The following is a 15535-nucleotide window of genomic DNA, read 5'->3' on the forward strand; positions in this document are numbered from 1 at the left end:
TAAGGAAAACCTTTTTGTTGGTACTAAGTTTTCTTGTAACAGTTACCTACTGCTTGATTTGAAAGCTGTGACATCTAAATGCACCACTCTAAACATTGACACTTTCAGTAGAAAAAAAATCTGTGGTTCCAAGATTCTTGCAGTTTTCTTGCATGAAAACTCCCAAACAACTTTTTTTTTTTTTGTGGACTATTTTAAAGGGGTGTGATAAAATGAGAGCTGAATATAGAAAAGGATTAGGAGAAAAACTGGTACTTACATCTATTAGTCCTCTCCGAGGAGTGTGCACTGTTATCATGGCTGCACTATCCAGCATGAAAGTTATCTTGTAGTTTGCATTGGTGCTCACCCCAAGCTCCTGCATCACAAAGATTTATGATTAAAGCTTCTAATTATGACAGTTTTACTGCTCAACAACTGGAACCACAATTATGGTACATTGTTTGTCACGGGGTGAGCTGTGGAGGTTTACCAGAGACATGCTAAAAATAGATACCTGGGGAAATTTAGATTTATTACACAATGAGGATCAAAAAAGTGCACACAGAGATTTATTTTTAGTGTTTAATATCAGGAACTTAACAGCTGATGCCGGCAGAAAATCAAAGTAACTTTGCAGAGAAGGCAAAACACGGAGAGGTTTTGCTCATACCTCTGTGCACAACCTCTCACGAGTTCTATACACCTCAACTTTACAGCAATTGTGTCAATTTGCACTTTCAAGATTTGGTAACTCCTGAAATATTCTAAGTAAAACTTTTTTAGAAATAAAACACTTTATCTAGATGAGGGAGCATCATTTCCATTTCAAATCCTTTCCAAAGCTGAAAAGTACCAGTAAAATCTGCTGACATGCCACAACACAGATATTGCTGACAATTTCTGGTGTATGAAAAAGCAGCAATATGCAAACCTGTGTAGGGAGAAAATACCCACTGCAGAAGCTCTCCTGCAACTATCCAGCCAAACTTAACTGATTTGCTTTTATTTAAAAATGGAATCTTGCAAATGAAATGCCCTACCTACCTGGGTCAGTATCCTGTTACACTGACAGAACCAGCTGTTCTAGAATGTTTGAATTTCAGGCACAAAAGGGTGGTAACTGAGAGATTAAATTTGCTTGTCTGACACTCCCTTCTTTTTAATGCTGTTCCTGCTTTGTACTTTAAAACAGAAACTTTAATGCCAACCATTGCTGGAATCACAGCTTCTTCCAAGTGAAACTTTTGGAGAGAAGCACTCCTGCTGCCACCAATTTAAGCAAAAACAGAAAGTGGCATCTAGTGGCAGGAATCTGATTGGATCAGGATCCTGGAAATGCAGAAAGGTGCCCAGTGCAGGGGAAAGAGCCCTGTTTTGAACAATGGTTTTCCACAAGATTGAGTCCTAGCACTACTGTGACAACACCAAATAAACATGTGACACTGCCACAAGAATGCAATGTTTGCAACACTGATTTTACTTGTGCTAACTCCACTTCATAGTTCTGATTAAAGATTCTCATTTCTGAGAAGCATTTTTGTTTAGAAAAAATTGTAGCAATTAATTATTTTAATGAAGAGAACGCTGGAAAAATGTGCTTTGCTCTGTGAAAACCTGAAAAAATACTGCATAATAGAAGCTTAAATTTATAAAGGTTTTTCCTGGAATGGAAATAACTTTTGATTTATAAACATAAAAAACCCCCAACCCACCAACCAAACACACAGCAATTCTTAGTAAGCTCATGAGATTTACAGCTAAGCCTGACTGTAAATATGTTTACCACAAAGTCAGCTGTTCTAAACTGGCTTCCTGCCTTATTCCAGTAGGGAAGAAACCAGAAAAGGAAAGAGCTCTTATGGGATGTTTAGTAAGGCAGAGGAAGCAACTGAACCCTGAGCTGCAAGAGGTAAAGATAAACATGAAAAGAGTTTCCTCTTGATAACCTACTCCAGCATGTCACATCTGTCTGTTCCTTTAAAAAAATCACATTTAAAGACTGGAGCTCTATAATTAGAGGTAAGATGAAAGCAACTGTGGAGGGCTGTGTGATGAATCCAAGTTTCAGCAGGCACTGACTTGTGTTTAGCTCTGCTAAATTTAGCACCTACTGCTGATAGTTTGTGTGGAATTCTAAAATTAGATTTAATCTAGTTTTGTGATAAAGATAATTTCAAGTGACTATGGAAATTGAAACAACTCAGGTTATGATTCATACAACCTCCCCTTTTTCTAACCTGCTCTACAATGCTGAGCACGAGCCCAACTGCATGAAGAATTACCCAGGCCAGAAACAAATCAAAGGTTTTCAGAACAACTTACTTTCATTTTAGCTTCAATCCACTTCATGTTAGTAGCAGCTGAAACAAAAAGGAGAAAACAGAAAGAATAGTTTATCAAAATAAGTCATTGGTAGGCAAAGAAAAGAAATAAGCCAAAAACTTGTTCACTTAGTATGTCAAATTTTTATACAAAATTTAATTTTAGGAAGATTAGGAAGCTGCTTTGTTGCAGCTTTTAGGGCCATTGCCTTAAAGAAAGTCCTCCTTCATGGAAGTCTATTTTGTTTTTTGGAAGAGCTTACTTTTTAAATGAACAACTAGATGAAGCACTGCAATTATTTAAACCATTTTCTAGATCAGCTGTTACTGAAATACAGCCTGCAAGACCATGGGAGTGGGATAGAGCTGCCCTGAGGAACCTCACTGCCCCTGCAGGATTCCCTCCTGGAAGCAATGACAGGAATACATAAAATCTGGTAAGGACAAAGTGACAACGTTGCCAACTGGTCTAAGAATATGTAGAAACATTGTACAAAGCTATGAAAATGTAATTTTGTAACACAGTTTAATATGGCTTGAATACTGCACTGGCTGAAGTCTGTTCTTCAGCTGTTGGACAGGAATTGAACTGGAATGCAAAGGATCAACAAATCACCCCTGCAGACAGGAGAATTTGGTTCATTTGGCAGTTCACTATGTGTTGTCTGGATTGAAATTACTGGTAAAATCACTATCACACGGTGTTCTAATTTGATTATACAGTTGTGCTATTTCAAGCACTTCTTTGTACAAAGTAACACTCAGTAAAGTGATGCTGAGCTTTATCCTGTGACTAGACTCATTGTTGTGAGCAATATGTGGCGCTTTTTCACATAAGAATTGGCATTTTGGTAAAATATCTCTACTAGTTGTGTGAATTACAGCCAAACATTTCTGTATCATTTTAGATCTTGTGACTCACACTAAAAAGCAATATAAAAACCTCCCACCTGGAGTCTCTGTTCTGGATGACAATTTACAATAAATTCTTAACACAGATTATAATACTTACACCAAATTACAATATCATAGTCCTCATATGCAGAAGTCAGGAATTCATGAAGGTATGGCCTCATCAGTTCTACCCCAGTTTCAGCACATGACCTGTGGTCTAAAAAGAATATAAGAGATAAGCAATTCAGTATTAAAGTATTAGCTATTAAAGTCCAGTCTGATTTTCCTTTCTATCCAGAGACTGAAAGAGTTTCTTGAGGAGAGCACTGAAGCACTTTAATGATTTGATATCAAACTCCCATTCCCATTTTAAAGGTGGAAAGACAAAGCAGAGGGAATATTTATCTGTTGGTCTCACAGCTACATGAGGGCAATAATTAAATCTAGAGATCTCTGAGTATGAGTATCTTTGAAGAGTCAGGGCAAATTATCTGTGCAATTAGCAAATTAGTAACTGGCCAGATATGAAACAGATTCCTTCAAACCTAGTCCAATTAATTGTGTGAATATCTATCAAGCTCATTTCAGAGATGCAAACATTCCCTGTACCAATTCCAAACCTGCTGCAAAATCTGCCAGCAGAAGACCTCTCAATAAAAATTTTAAACTTAGAAATAAATTGAATTTTGATGTCAAGATTGGAAGCAGATGTCATCAAAAAGGAAAGCTGAGGGAAAGGTGTAAGGGAAGGTATTTACTGCTCACAGTCATGTTGCCATGGCACACCTACAAACCAGAAAGTTAAGTCAGAAGGAAAATTCTGGCCTTCAAAAAAAACCAGCTTGGCAGAATTTTCAAGTAAAACATGTTTTTGTGAATGTTTAGTAATGATATGTAAATAAAATTTGAAGCTGCTCTCCCACACCCCCCAAAAGTACAGTCAACCAGCTACAGAATGAGTTAATTATTTTATAGTATCTTGCCCTGCTATTGTGATGGTCAAGATACAAGTTGTCAAGGGAAAGATTATCAGGCCAGAAGACTAAATTGCTGCTTTTTTATGTCTTTTTGCAGCAATTAAATAGTTGCTGCATTAAAATCAACAACACAGAACGTTTTAAAATGCTTTCTAAAACGTGAGCAGAAGACCACAAAATCATACAAAGCAGAAGCTATATTGTACAACTTGGAAACCTGATCTGGTAAATAAATCGAGCTCTTAAACAAACAAAACCCACAAATTGCACAAAAACTCACCAAATAGTGTATAATCAACATCTAGCACCAGCAGCTTTTTCCCTTCTCTAGGAGGATTCAGAATTTCCACTTTGTATTCTTTAACTCTACGGGAAATTTTTAGTAGATTTTCTTCCCTGATGTAACAGTGCAAAAAGTTACAGTTAATTAAAATGCACACTCTACAGTCAATAATAAACTGTTTTAATAGCTTGAACTCCTAACCTATTTTCTACTTCCACAACTTCCTCTTCAATATCAAAGTCATTGACCACATCATCATTATCTGGAGGTGGCCCAAGGACATCTTCCTAGAGGAATAAAAATAATAAAAGATAACGAGGATCAGAGAGGGAAAATAACAATGGCTATCAAGTTTATGTTACTGCATATTACAGGGCAGGAATATTATTTAACCAAAATTGTTTCACTTTACTAGTGGAAAGAATTACTGAAGTATACTGATGATTGTTCACATTTAAAAAGTCAGTGAGTATCACTATAATAGGTTTGTACTTCAAGTGCAGAACACCACAGGAGTTCTATCAGTACATTATGCAGCAAAGTTTACATTAAAAAATGCCTACAGAAATCTATTGTACTATCATTTTTTAAACGATGACTGGAATATTCAAAATTTAAAATCACAATTAGGAGACAAAGCATTTTTTCCTGTTCAAGCTAATAAACAAGCAAATTATTTACCAAACTCTCTTCACGAGTGCCCATCATCATTATCTTAGTATTTGGTTTCAACTTGAGGGCTCCAAGCTTAACATCATCATCTGCAGGTTTGCCTGTAATGCAGATTATTTTTTTTTTAATTGGGGTAGAGATTTTAGGAAAATGTCAATGCATTCCATGCTTAATTGAAATAAGCTCCCTGTAAAATACCAGCTATGACAGGCTCTGTTATCATCATCTTCCATATACAGTGCCCTGGTTTTGGCTGGGATTGAGTTAAATTTTCTTCTTGGTAGCTGGTGCAGTGCTGTGTTTTGGGTTTAGTACGAGAATAACGCTGGTGGCACACCAATGGTTTAGTGGGTGCCAAGCAGTGCTTACTCTAATCAAGGACTTTTCAGTTTCCTGTGCTCTGGCAGTGAGCAGGTGCACAGGGAGCTGGGGGAACTGGGCAAAGGGATATTCCACACCACAGAACCTCATGCCCAGTGTATAAACAGGAGGGAATTGGCTGGGAGACACCAACTGCTGCTCAGAGACTGGATGGGCATCACTGAGTGGGTGGTGAGCAACTGCACTGTGTCACTGGTTTCTCTTGGGTTTTGTGTCTCTTTCTTCTCTTTTCATTACTATTATTATAATATTTAGTATTATATCATATTTTATTAACTTTCAGTCACTGAACTCTTCTTATTCTACCCACGAGGTTTACTTTTTACTCCCCAATTCTCCTCCCCACCAGAACAGGGCAGTGTCAACTACTAAGAAACGACCAAGCAGATGTATTAGTAATTAACAATATCCAGTGATGTATAAAGTGTCTCTATTCGTGTTCATCCTGGAACTACAACTGGCAGGTGGATGCCCTGTTAATGCACACATCCTGCCTAGGATTAGGGGATGTTTGTCCTTAACTACCTCAGGCACATCCCCCACAAACAGTAAATAAGGACAGTTACCCTTCATTTTAAGCCCAAGCAGTTTTTGACGCTCTGGTAACACTCCAGTAAGACCTTTCAGAGACTGTTTCAGGTCCAACACTGTGTCTTCTTCTGACAGCGAGGTTATCGTGTACTCCTGTCCACCCCATTTTATTATGAGAGAGAGAGACATCCTTGAAGCATATGTTCAGTATTACAGCCTGAAAAATCTGCTGCAGGAGGGAAACACAAAGATCACGTAAGGAAGAAAGAGGAGAACTACTCTTTTCAGAAGACAAACCACAACATCTACTTAAAACATTCTTGGTTCTTTATTATATTGGACATCAAAGAGCTGCTTGTTTCCCCTGAGCAGATGATAAATCTGTTGAGAAAGTGCTGAAACAAAGGGAGAAAGAACAGTGTTAAAACTGGGGCTCTGAGTTCCTCTTTGATGTTTTTAGCAATGTCACATTCACATCTGCTGTGTGTTCTGTGCAGGTACAGCCTGTGCATTGCACACTCAAGCAGAGCACTGCAGCACCACAAAAGCCATTGCAAAGCTCAGAAACGTCCTCTGCAACACTTATGCAACCAAACCAGCCATGGGTGCCTTTACAGATGTAATAACAGAACAACAAATATGAAATCCCCAACATACATAAGCCCATAAAAATAGTTCAAAGCCCATAGTCCATTTTTGGCACTGGATTTCTCTAATCCCTTCCACTGTGCAATACCTGCAGTAATGCACACCCCAGGTCACATCTCACTGTAGCAATATCAAAGCAGGAATTTGAAAACAAAGCCAAAACACACACCCACACAACACAATTACACCAGAAGAACTGTACTTTCATTGCAGTGCTGACAAAATAACCATAATTATACTATCTTTAATTTACACAGCATCATTTATACAAATTGTATTTAACAGTTTAATCCTACATTAAACACAGCAGAAAAAACAAGATTTTTAGCTTAACACGAAAGGAAGAACATGTTTTTTCTCTATTAGGGCTTAGAAACAGAATCAAGGATATAGAAAGGTATGAAAAGGCTGCTAGAGACAGTCAGGAGATGCAGAGAAGGCCTCTGCATCACTGATGGTGAATTGTCCTCAAATGACTGATATTCAAAGAGCAGATCTGTGAAAAATCTAGGGTTATCAAACTTCAAGAAATGCAGGTCTGGCAATTCAAAAAAGTCACAGAAGCCAAAACTCTGATCCTTCTTCCTCTCTGGATTTGTATTCTCAGAGGTTACCCACACTCAGAAAAAATTCTTTTACACAGTAAAGGCTATGGGGAACAAACCTGTAATTTCTCAGGCATAGCCACCAAGCTCAGAGCAGACGAGAATTAGTCCAAGTACAACCTCCTTGCTAAGGGCACTACAAGCCTCACCTCCAAACTATTGCCCCTAAGAGCCCTGAAAACAAATTGAAGAGGAAAACTTGTATCATTTGGAAATGAATTAATTTTTTTCCCCAATATTGTAAAATCAGGCTGGGACCTGGTATGACACGATGAAAAAGACTCATGCAAAAATGTCTCAGAAGCACTAAGAAATTCTACTGAGGCTAAGGCTGCATGGTGTAGAGGACTTTTGATACACAGTGTCATTATCATAAATGATTCCTGTCCATAATCCTTAAACTAAGTCAGAAAGAAGAGTTCATTGTCTGTTTCCTTACCTGTACCATACACCTCAAATCATTCTGCAATGATATGCACAGGACAAGAACTCTAAGCAAACTTCTGCAGTCTCTGTCCAGTGCTAAATTGAAAAGATCATCCCTCCAAAGCTGAGCACTTGGCCAACCCTCAATCCTTACACATCTATAGCTCTGTCACGATAAATGCTATTGGAAACAAGACACTTTTATTCCCTGCCAAAACACTCAGGTTCGAATCAAGCAAAATGGGAAAATGGTTTGGGAGCAGAAAAAGACACAGGGATTTCCAAAGGTTCTACCATCGGGGTTGGGTGCCGTGTAGAACTGAAGCTAACACAGCTTCCTTTGGTTAACTTCACCTTCAAGGCCTCTACAAGACCCTTGGGCCACTGGGACCCGGTGGGTTGGAAGGCCACGGGTCAGAGGAAACATTCAGGTTCTGTTGTTAAAGCCCTGCACCGCTTTCCTTGGGCGATCAGCACCACAAACACAACCCGCCTGAAACACGCCAAGTGCCCGCTGAGCGCACGGGGCCGCGCTTTCCCCAGCACCGTAACACGTGTGGGACGGGCTCTGGGGCCGGCAGCTGCTCGGTGTCAGCGGGGCTCTCCTCCCCCGCCGAGGCTGCCCCGGCAGCGGCGCGGCCCGACCGGGAGCGCCCACTCGGTGCTGCGGAGCCGCTCCCGCCCCGCGGGGGCACCGGCCCGGCCGCGACACCCGCCCGCCCCCGGCCCGGCCCGGCCTCCCCCGGCCCCCGCCGCACCCACCGGGCTGTGCGGGGCCGCCGATCCGCCCCCGCCCTGGCAGCGCGGAGCGGGCGCTCACCCCGGCAGCGGCACCGGCTCCGTCCCGGCTCCGCCGCGCAGGAAGCGGAAGTGGCGCGCGGCGGAAGCGGGAGGCGCCCGGATGTGCGCGGGGCCGGGCCCCGGCGGGAAGCGGCAGCCCCGGGCAGAGTGAGGGGAGCGCGGAGCGAGGGATGCTGCGGGTCATGCCCCGGCCGGAGAACGGGAACTCCGCGGGGCTGCTCACGGCGGGGTCACGCAGCAAACCGGGAGGGAACGCCGCGGCACCGCGGAGCCCTCGCCCCCTCAGCGCCGGCCTGAGGCCGAACTGCGCCGGGGCCCCGGGGAGGCCGGAGAGGCGACTTGCACGGGCAGCTGCTGCCATGAGCGTGTCTTTTGCACTGACAGCTGTGAAAGGAGGTTGTTCTGTGCACAGGGACCCCGCCTGCAGAGCTGCCTCCAGTTCTGGGGTCCGGGCACAGAGAGGACGTGGAGCTGCTGGAGCGAGTGCAGGAGAGGCACCAGGGTGATCCGAGGGATGGAGCAGCTCTGCTGGGAAGAAAGGCTCGGGGAATTGGGATTGTTCAGTCTGGAGAAGGGAAGGTTTCAGGGCCACCTAGTTACAGCCTTCCAGTACCTTAAGGGAGATGACAAGAAAGATGAAGAGAGACTCCTTACGGGGGCCTGGAGTGACAGGACAAGGGATTGGTTTCAAACTGAAAGAGAGGGGGTTTAGATTGGATATTAGGAAGAAATTCTTTTCTGTGAGGGTGGTGAGACCCTGGAGCAGGTTTTCCAGAGGAGCTGTCTATCCCACCCTTGAAAGTGTCCAGGGCCAGCTTGGATGGAGCTTTGAGCAACGTCCAGGGGAAAGTGTCTTCCCACATCTAGGGGTTTGGAAAGAAATTACTTTTAAGGTCCCTTCCAACCCAAACCATTCTGTGATTCTATGACTTAAAACTCTATTTGCTCCTAAAGCTGACTCTTTTCAGACACATTGCTGTGTCTTGATATTTGAGTATTGTTGGGATTCTTGGGAACTGCCTTCAGCTGCAGGGGTTCTGTGCTTAGGCAACAGATGTAGAAGGGGAAAATAGACTTTGCCACAAAATGGCCTTTTTGACTCAGTGGTTTGCAGAAATAGTTTAAAGGGAAGAACATTATTGTGTGGTAAAGTGTGGTTTCTTATGTGAAATCACGTGGAGGTGACAGAGACTGGTTCCACTTGGTGTCAGTAGAGGTGGAGTTAAATTTGAGGAAGGAAGTGAAGGTTTCAGTCCTCCATTACCTTACATCTTGGAGTGTTGAGAGGTGAGATAATTCTTCCCTGTTTAATTTGGTAATAAGTAGGGAAGGGAGCAAAAGAGCAGAGGTAACAACTATGCACTGAGTAGAAGTTTCTTCAGAGTGGCTGCTGGAACCTGCAAGAGCCATTCCTGCTGTAAGGGAATCTCAGTGGAGAGGGGTAATATGAGCAAAAACTGTAGAAGCCTGATCTCTTTCCTCAGAGGATATTAATTTAATGTATTTCCAGCCTGGATATGTGCTTTCAGTTTGTTCTACATTCAAGTTTAAGTGTAAAAACACCACTTTGGTTTCTAGGAAGAGTGGTACAAATGGAAGACCATTGCAACAACTGTTCCTGTCAAGTATAGTTTCTGACTGCACCTAAATCCACATAAAACCAGTCACTCTGCTTGTATCCCAGTCACCAAGGGTTTGCTTTTTGCTTGAATGACACACAGTTGTCCTCTGCACAGAGGCAGCATGTTACAATAGTGCTGGAAAGCTTCCAAAGCTGCAACTGATAATTAAAGTCACACCCTGTCATGAAAATATGCACCCTCCAGACCTGCTTAAAATTCAGGCTACAAAAATGACATCCAGTGTGACCACCTCTGTATTTGCCATTTTGTTAAAAATATTTGTTGTTCTTTTCTGGTTGGCCTTTAGGAAGCTCTCTTGAAAAGGAGGCAGTAGGGTTTTGGGTTTGGTTTTGTTTTCTGTTTGAGGAGTGGTATGAAAAAGAATAAGAATGCATATTTAATTTCTGGTCTAATGCTGGTGTTTTGGTATCCTCAAAAGATGCTCTGATCCTGACAAGATTCATGTGGTGCAGATAAATACATCATTTTATTTAGCTGTGAAACACATGGTGGTGCTCAATCCTAATGCTACTAAATGCAAAGTGGCAAAGTAATTTGACTAACATCATATAATTACAATTCCAAGTCCAAACAGCACAATCTTTATACTGAGGAAAGTGTTCCATGGTGGGACTCTCTGGGTTTGCACTGTGGTAAATTAGCAGGACAAGGAGGAAGGAAAAGCAGTGGTAAAATTTGAAAGCAAATGCACGTTCCCTTTCACCTTGATGTGCACTGCTGCATCCTGGGATGCTCCAGGGTGAAATAAAAGAAGTGGCTGCATGTCAAATTGATGCCTGCTGGCTCCCTTCCCGTGCCTCATGTTCACATCACGCATTTCTGATCCTTTTGTGCAATATGCTCCTGTGCATAAGTACTGAAGCCCAGGAGCTCATCTCCTAAATTGCTGTTCATGCTGCATATAAGAGCAAAATTCCCACTAGCAGCTCTAGTGAGATGCTGGGTAAGAGTCCTTTGAAATCATCGTTTAAAGCTGGAAACTGGGAACCTCAAAAGGTTGCTTTGAGAATTAAGAGAGATTAGATCACATCTTTGTGACAGAAGGAGTTGGAAAGCAAATGATGATATTGCAGGGCTGAGAGGTGCTAAATATTTGTTTATTCAGTGACTTTAATGGGGGAGAGTCAGTGCAGATGTTAATGTGCTGCAGACTATGAAAGGGCCAACAGCACAGATTTCAAGATCTTAAACATTTTGGTTGTTTTGGGTTTTTTTGTTGATGTTGGTTTTTTTTCAGAAAACTCACTTGAATATGCACCAGCCTTTCTACCCCACTTCTAATCTGAGCTCATGTTTGGAAAAAATCTAGAGCAGAGCCCATATTCTCCACTAAGAATAGAATAATTCTTAAAATACATTTTGGTACCAGTTTATTTTACTCTGTTTTATGCTTTTAGCTTTCCCCTAATGCCTCTTTTTACGATTTCCTATGATACTTTATTGCTTTTACCCAGTTCCCTTTCTCTGGTTTATAATTTGTCCTAAGCAGGTGGTAAAGGCAGTGATGTTTGAGAATGTCAAGCTCTGTGAATCCGATACCATCCAAGTGTTCGCAGCCCTCCTGCCCCGCTCATCACCAGTGACTGCAGCAGAGCAGCCAGCGGGGTGTGCTGGCCACTGCCATCCCTGTGCCCCAGAAATGCAGCATTTGAGTGCTCCCTGTGATTCTGAGTCACCGTGACTCCGGGCACATCTCCGAGCACCGCATTCCCAGAGTTCAGTAATGCTTCAGGAGCTGCCAGCTCGGTTGGAGACTCGGAAATGTCTCCAGTTTGAAGTGAAGCACATTTTCAGGTTATCACTAATGCAGTCTCTGTCTCAGCTGCTTTATCAGGAAAGGGGGAGTTTGAATATTATTTGTGTACTTTCCTTACAGGAGTTTTTTCAGGATTATTTAGTGAATGTTGGCACTGTGAGATGCTTTAAATACCAGAGGCTTGTTCCCATGTACCATATGATTTTCCACCTCCTGAATGCCACTGTTATTCTTCTGCCACTATTCAGCCCAATGATTTTTATTTTATTTACTTCGATTCTTTGTATTCTAGATGATGCCCCACTGGCAAGGGATCTTGGGAAAGAACTGTGATGCTTTTGTTCACTGAACAAAACCTGATTCATCCCTTTCCTTACATCACCACACAGCTCTCCAGCTTCCCAACACAGAGATTGCTCTGGCTTTCCTTTAGGTACGTTGAAAGTCACAGCAGCTGTTGATGTGTTTGGAGTCAGCACTGTCTAGTGTTATGAGAGGGGTAAAGATACATGTAATCAAAGGAGAGATTTAATTATCAGTGATACTGCAGGAATGAAAAGGGTGAAAACAAATTGGAAATTGAGAAACTAGCTGAATTCTAGAAAGAGCTCTGAAAAAAAGCAAGAATAAGAGGAAAAATTAGGAGATGATGAGAAGCTAAGTGATGGCAAGAAATTTAGGAAATAGGGTCACAGATAGTGAAAAACAGGAATTTTTGAGATGGGGTTACAGAACTAGAGTTGTTACATCAGAGAGAGATTCACGGACCGTTGCTATTGCCCAGTAATGCTCCCAGTTTCTGTTTCTGGGTTTCTATAGGAATTAAAGTTTATTTGTTCCTTTTTTAGGGAATGGAATAAAATTGCAAGAAGGGAACACAAAAGTGTTGGGAGCTGGCTGCCACCAGTATTATACGTGAGGTACCAAATTAGGTTTCACAGGCAATCTTAATTTTTGCCTCAGTTAACTTTTTGTCCAGTAACCTACCCGTTAAGACATTCCTTTACTTTTGCATATGTATGTATGAATATTTTTTGAAACAATGGTTTATAAAAAGCTTCAAATAAAACTGCCCATGTTATTGTCCACCTTATGCATGCAGTGTCCTTCCACGTCAGCATATTTTGCTGCTCTTTGAGAATTCGTATGAGGGATTTTCTTTGTAAGCAGTTTGGGGTTGCTGGCATGTGTCCATCTGCATGGACAAATCAAGCTTCCACATTATCTGAACTCTGAGAAAGTCCTTTCAAAGTTTTAATGAGATGTCACCATAGCGGTGCCCTTCAGTCCTCAGTTGCTGGTCACTGAAATTCTGGAATCCAAAAGCCTTTGTTGATAATGAGAGATGAATAATCATTGAGTTCAGAATTCTCAGCCACCCAGTGTCAGATGCAGGAGAGGCTTTCAAAATTCTGGAGAAATGAAGCAGAAAGTTGAAGTGCTTTTAGAAAGCCATGCCTGACAAGACAGCAGTAATGCCTCATACCTGATCTGCTCATTAGAAAACCTTTCCTTTTGTGAAGTAACACGTTTTCAGAATTAAATGCTGAGAGAGGATAGAATTAAATAAATGTGGGGTTCGGTTCCTATTGTTTGCTTGCAAACTAAAGCAAGAACTTTACAATACTTTAATGATATAATTACTTCTAAAATAATAATAGATACTTCCACTCCAACTCCTGTAAATACCTGTTGCTCTCCACAGCTGTGAATATATATTTGTCTTTCTCTGCTGCTTGCTGTCTTTTCTCCCAAGCAGCACTGCAGAGAGGTAGGACTTAGAGATCACCCCAACCTCAGTCAGCACTGAACCAAGCCTACAGAGAACAGACAAGAAGTGACTCATGATTTTTTTTTCCATGTATGGCATGAGTAGTCAAGCAGCCCCTAGAAATGGAACTGAAATTCTTATACCTTATATGACAGCTGGTTTATATTCCCTGTGATAAGAAGTGGGGTAGTGGTGAGGAACAGGACACAGTTGTGAGTGGGCTGAGCCAGAAGAATGGGGTGGCTGGAGGCTGGTGAAGCTGTTTTCTCATATTTTCTGCAATAATCCAGGCTTTGGAGCAGGGTTTATCCCAGGTACAAGAAAAGGATTAGGTGATAGTGGCATGCTTAATACAGGGATACATAAAACAAGAGCTGCAAACACTTGTGATGCAGGGAGCTGTTAAGTGACAAAGGAGGAAAGTTAACTGTGCAGAAAGGTGAACCTACTAAGCCTGACCAGAGCATGGAGTACTTACGAGTAATAATCACATGTGGGTATCCTTTGTTTGGCTGGGTCTGGCAGGTTTGTTATTTCTCAGTCAAATGTAGGAACCCTTGCATAAATTGATAGATTTAAAGTAAACATTTTTCAGCACAAAGCCTGCTGCTTTTATTTAAATTGTATTAAAATCTGAGGCTTGTAAAAAAAATGGTGCTGATCTGTTCCATGGTACCTGCAAAGGTTTGTGAGACTCCTGTCAGTTGTGCCATTTGATCTCCTGCATGCTGGAATGTCTGGAGCTGAGAAGATTGGCCTGGTGTGAACACCAAATGCACCATCTGAGGATGGACATGTTCAAACTACCCTTTTCTCCTGGTGTTTTGAAATCCTTCAGGTACTCAGACAAAGTAATTTTGCAAAGCACAATGCGGACAGACACCCAAACTCCTTATTTTAACATCTCTGCTTCACAGAGTTAAAGACACTGTTTTGAGGCATTGTTAATAGCTACGTCTGTGAGCTCCACTGCTCATTAGAGATGGAAGGAAAAAAGCAATTATTAAGTTGGCCAGCCCAGCCCTTGTGAACTACAGGATTTTCCAGTTCAATGTATTCCCTCATTCCTCACCGCAGCGAAGTTTTTTTCATGTTCCAGACAATGTGGCTTTGTATTTTTTTTTAAATACTAAGGTAAAAACCATTACTCCTTTTGTGTCATAATTTTTTCCATAGCACTGAAGAACGTGTTCTAGGGCTTGGCCGTGGCAACCTTGACAGGATGGGTAAATATTGGTGAGACTTTCCATGCAAGGTCTGTGAGCTGCAGAGGATGAAACGATACTGTGCTGGGCTGTGCTGTGAGGGAGCAGCCCCTGGGTCAAGTCTCCAGCTGAAAAATGACAGTGCAATAATACAGAAAATCCCGTGCTTTTCTGATTGAACTCACAAACGAAGGTGACTGGAGGCTCTGCAGCCCAACACTGGAAACAGAATCAGCCTTAGTATGTGAAAGTAATTCAGCACTTTGTGTTCCACAAGGCTAGTAAGGAGTATTAGTAAAATAGCAGGGTTGCCTTTTAAACATCTGCTCAGACACTACCTCGAATTTTGCTGACCGACTTTTCTGAGTCATCTTCCAGACTCTCAGCTGCCCTGGCGAGTCCGCACGTCCCGAGAGGACCCAAGCCCAAACCTCTGCGCTCCCATTGGAATTTTAAACCACAACCTCTGCCTTTTCAAGCGTGAAAAGGGTGTCGGCGTTATGGACAGAACTCGTTCCCGGCGGAGAGCGCTCTCCAGCCCAAATCCCAGCTCTTTCCACCCAAAACGCGGCTCCGCTCCCTCCGCCCCCGGCCCGAACCTGCCCGGAGGATGGGGGGGGGGGGGGGGGGGGGCGGAGG

The 15535-nt window shown here is 42.3% G+C and overlaps 1 protein-coding gene and 3 long non-coding RNA genes across 9 annotated transcripts in view; 2 read left to right on the top strand and 2 right to left on the bottom strand.

The window, feature by feature from the left end:
• The window catches only part of LOC147650336 (uncharacterized), an 18226-nt gene extending 13084 nt beyond the window's left edge, over window positions 1-5142 (top strand). Inside the window, exon 3 of the long non-coding RNA XR_015276592.1 lies at window positions 2620-5142. This is a non-coding gene — a long non-coding RNA (uncharacterized LOC147650336). The remainder of the gene's footprint in view (window positions 1-2619) is intronic.
• The window catches only part of UBLCP1 (ubiquitin like domain containing CTD phosphatase 1), a 12952-nt gene extending 4086 nt beyond the window's left edge, over window positions 1-8866 (bottom strand). The window contains exons 1-9 of one of the 5 annotated variants that reach the window (XM_086851234.1): window positions 8541-8602; window positions 7354-7468; window positions 6077-6270; window positions 5139-5230; window positions 4659-4744; window positions 4455-4570; window positions 3316-3414; window positions 2305-2342; window positions 260-358 (exon numbers count right to left, since the gene is read on the bottom strand). In XM_086851234.1, the coding sequence (XP_086707360.1) occupies window positions 260-358; window positions 2305-2342; window positions 3316-3414; window positions 4455-4570; window positions 4659-4744; window positions 5139-5230; window positions 6077-6230 (684 nt within the window). In that variant the 5' untranslated portion in view covers window positions 6231-6270; window positions 7354-7468; window positions 8541-8602. Of the gene's footprint in view, window positions 1-259; window positions 359-2304; window positions 2343-3315; window positions 3415-4454; window positions 4571-4658; window positions 4745-5138; window positions 5231-6076; window positions 6271-7353; window positions 7469-8482 lie in introns of all 5 variants that reach the window. The other 4 variants (XM_086851232.1, XM_086851231.1, XM_086851233.1 and 1 more) reach the window with 4 other exon arrangements.
• LOC111935482 (uncharacterized) lies at window positions 8646-13013 on the top strand. Its single transcript, XR_015276591.1, has 3 exons — window positions 8646-11958; window positions 12213-12353; window positions 12769-13013. It is a non-coding gene; the product is annotated as an uncharacterized LOC111935482 (long non-coding RNA).
• LOC147650337 (uncharacterized) lies at window positions 10606-15491 on the bottom strand. Of its 2 annotated transcripts, none has more exons than XR_015276594.1 (2): window positions 15235-15463; window positions 10606-13332 (listed from the first exon to the last, which is right to left on the bottom strand). It is a non-coding gene; the product is annotated as an uncharacterized LOC147650337 (long non-coding RNA). The 2 variants fall into 2 exon arrangements; XR_015276593.1 differs by lacking the exon at window positions 10606-13332 and adding an exon at window positions 13826-15115 and having other exon boundaries at window positions 15235-15491.
• Between the last annotated feature and the right edge of the window lie 44 nt (window positions 15492-15535).

This window comes from Cyanistes caeruleus, chromosome 15 (assembly GCF_971803275.1).
Source record: "Cyanistes caeruleus chromosome 15, bCyaCae1.hap1.1, whole genome shotgun sequence".
Classification (NCBI taxonomy): domain Eukaryota; kingdom Metazoa; phylum Chordata; class Aves; order Passeriformes; family Paridae; genus Cyanistes; species Cyanistes caeruleus.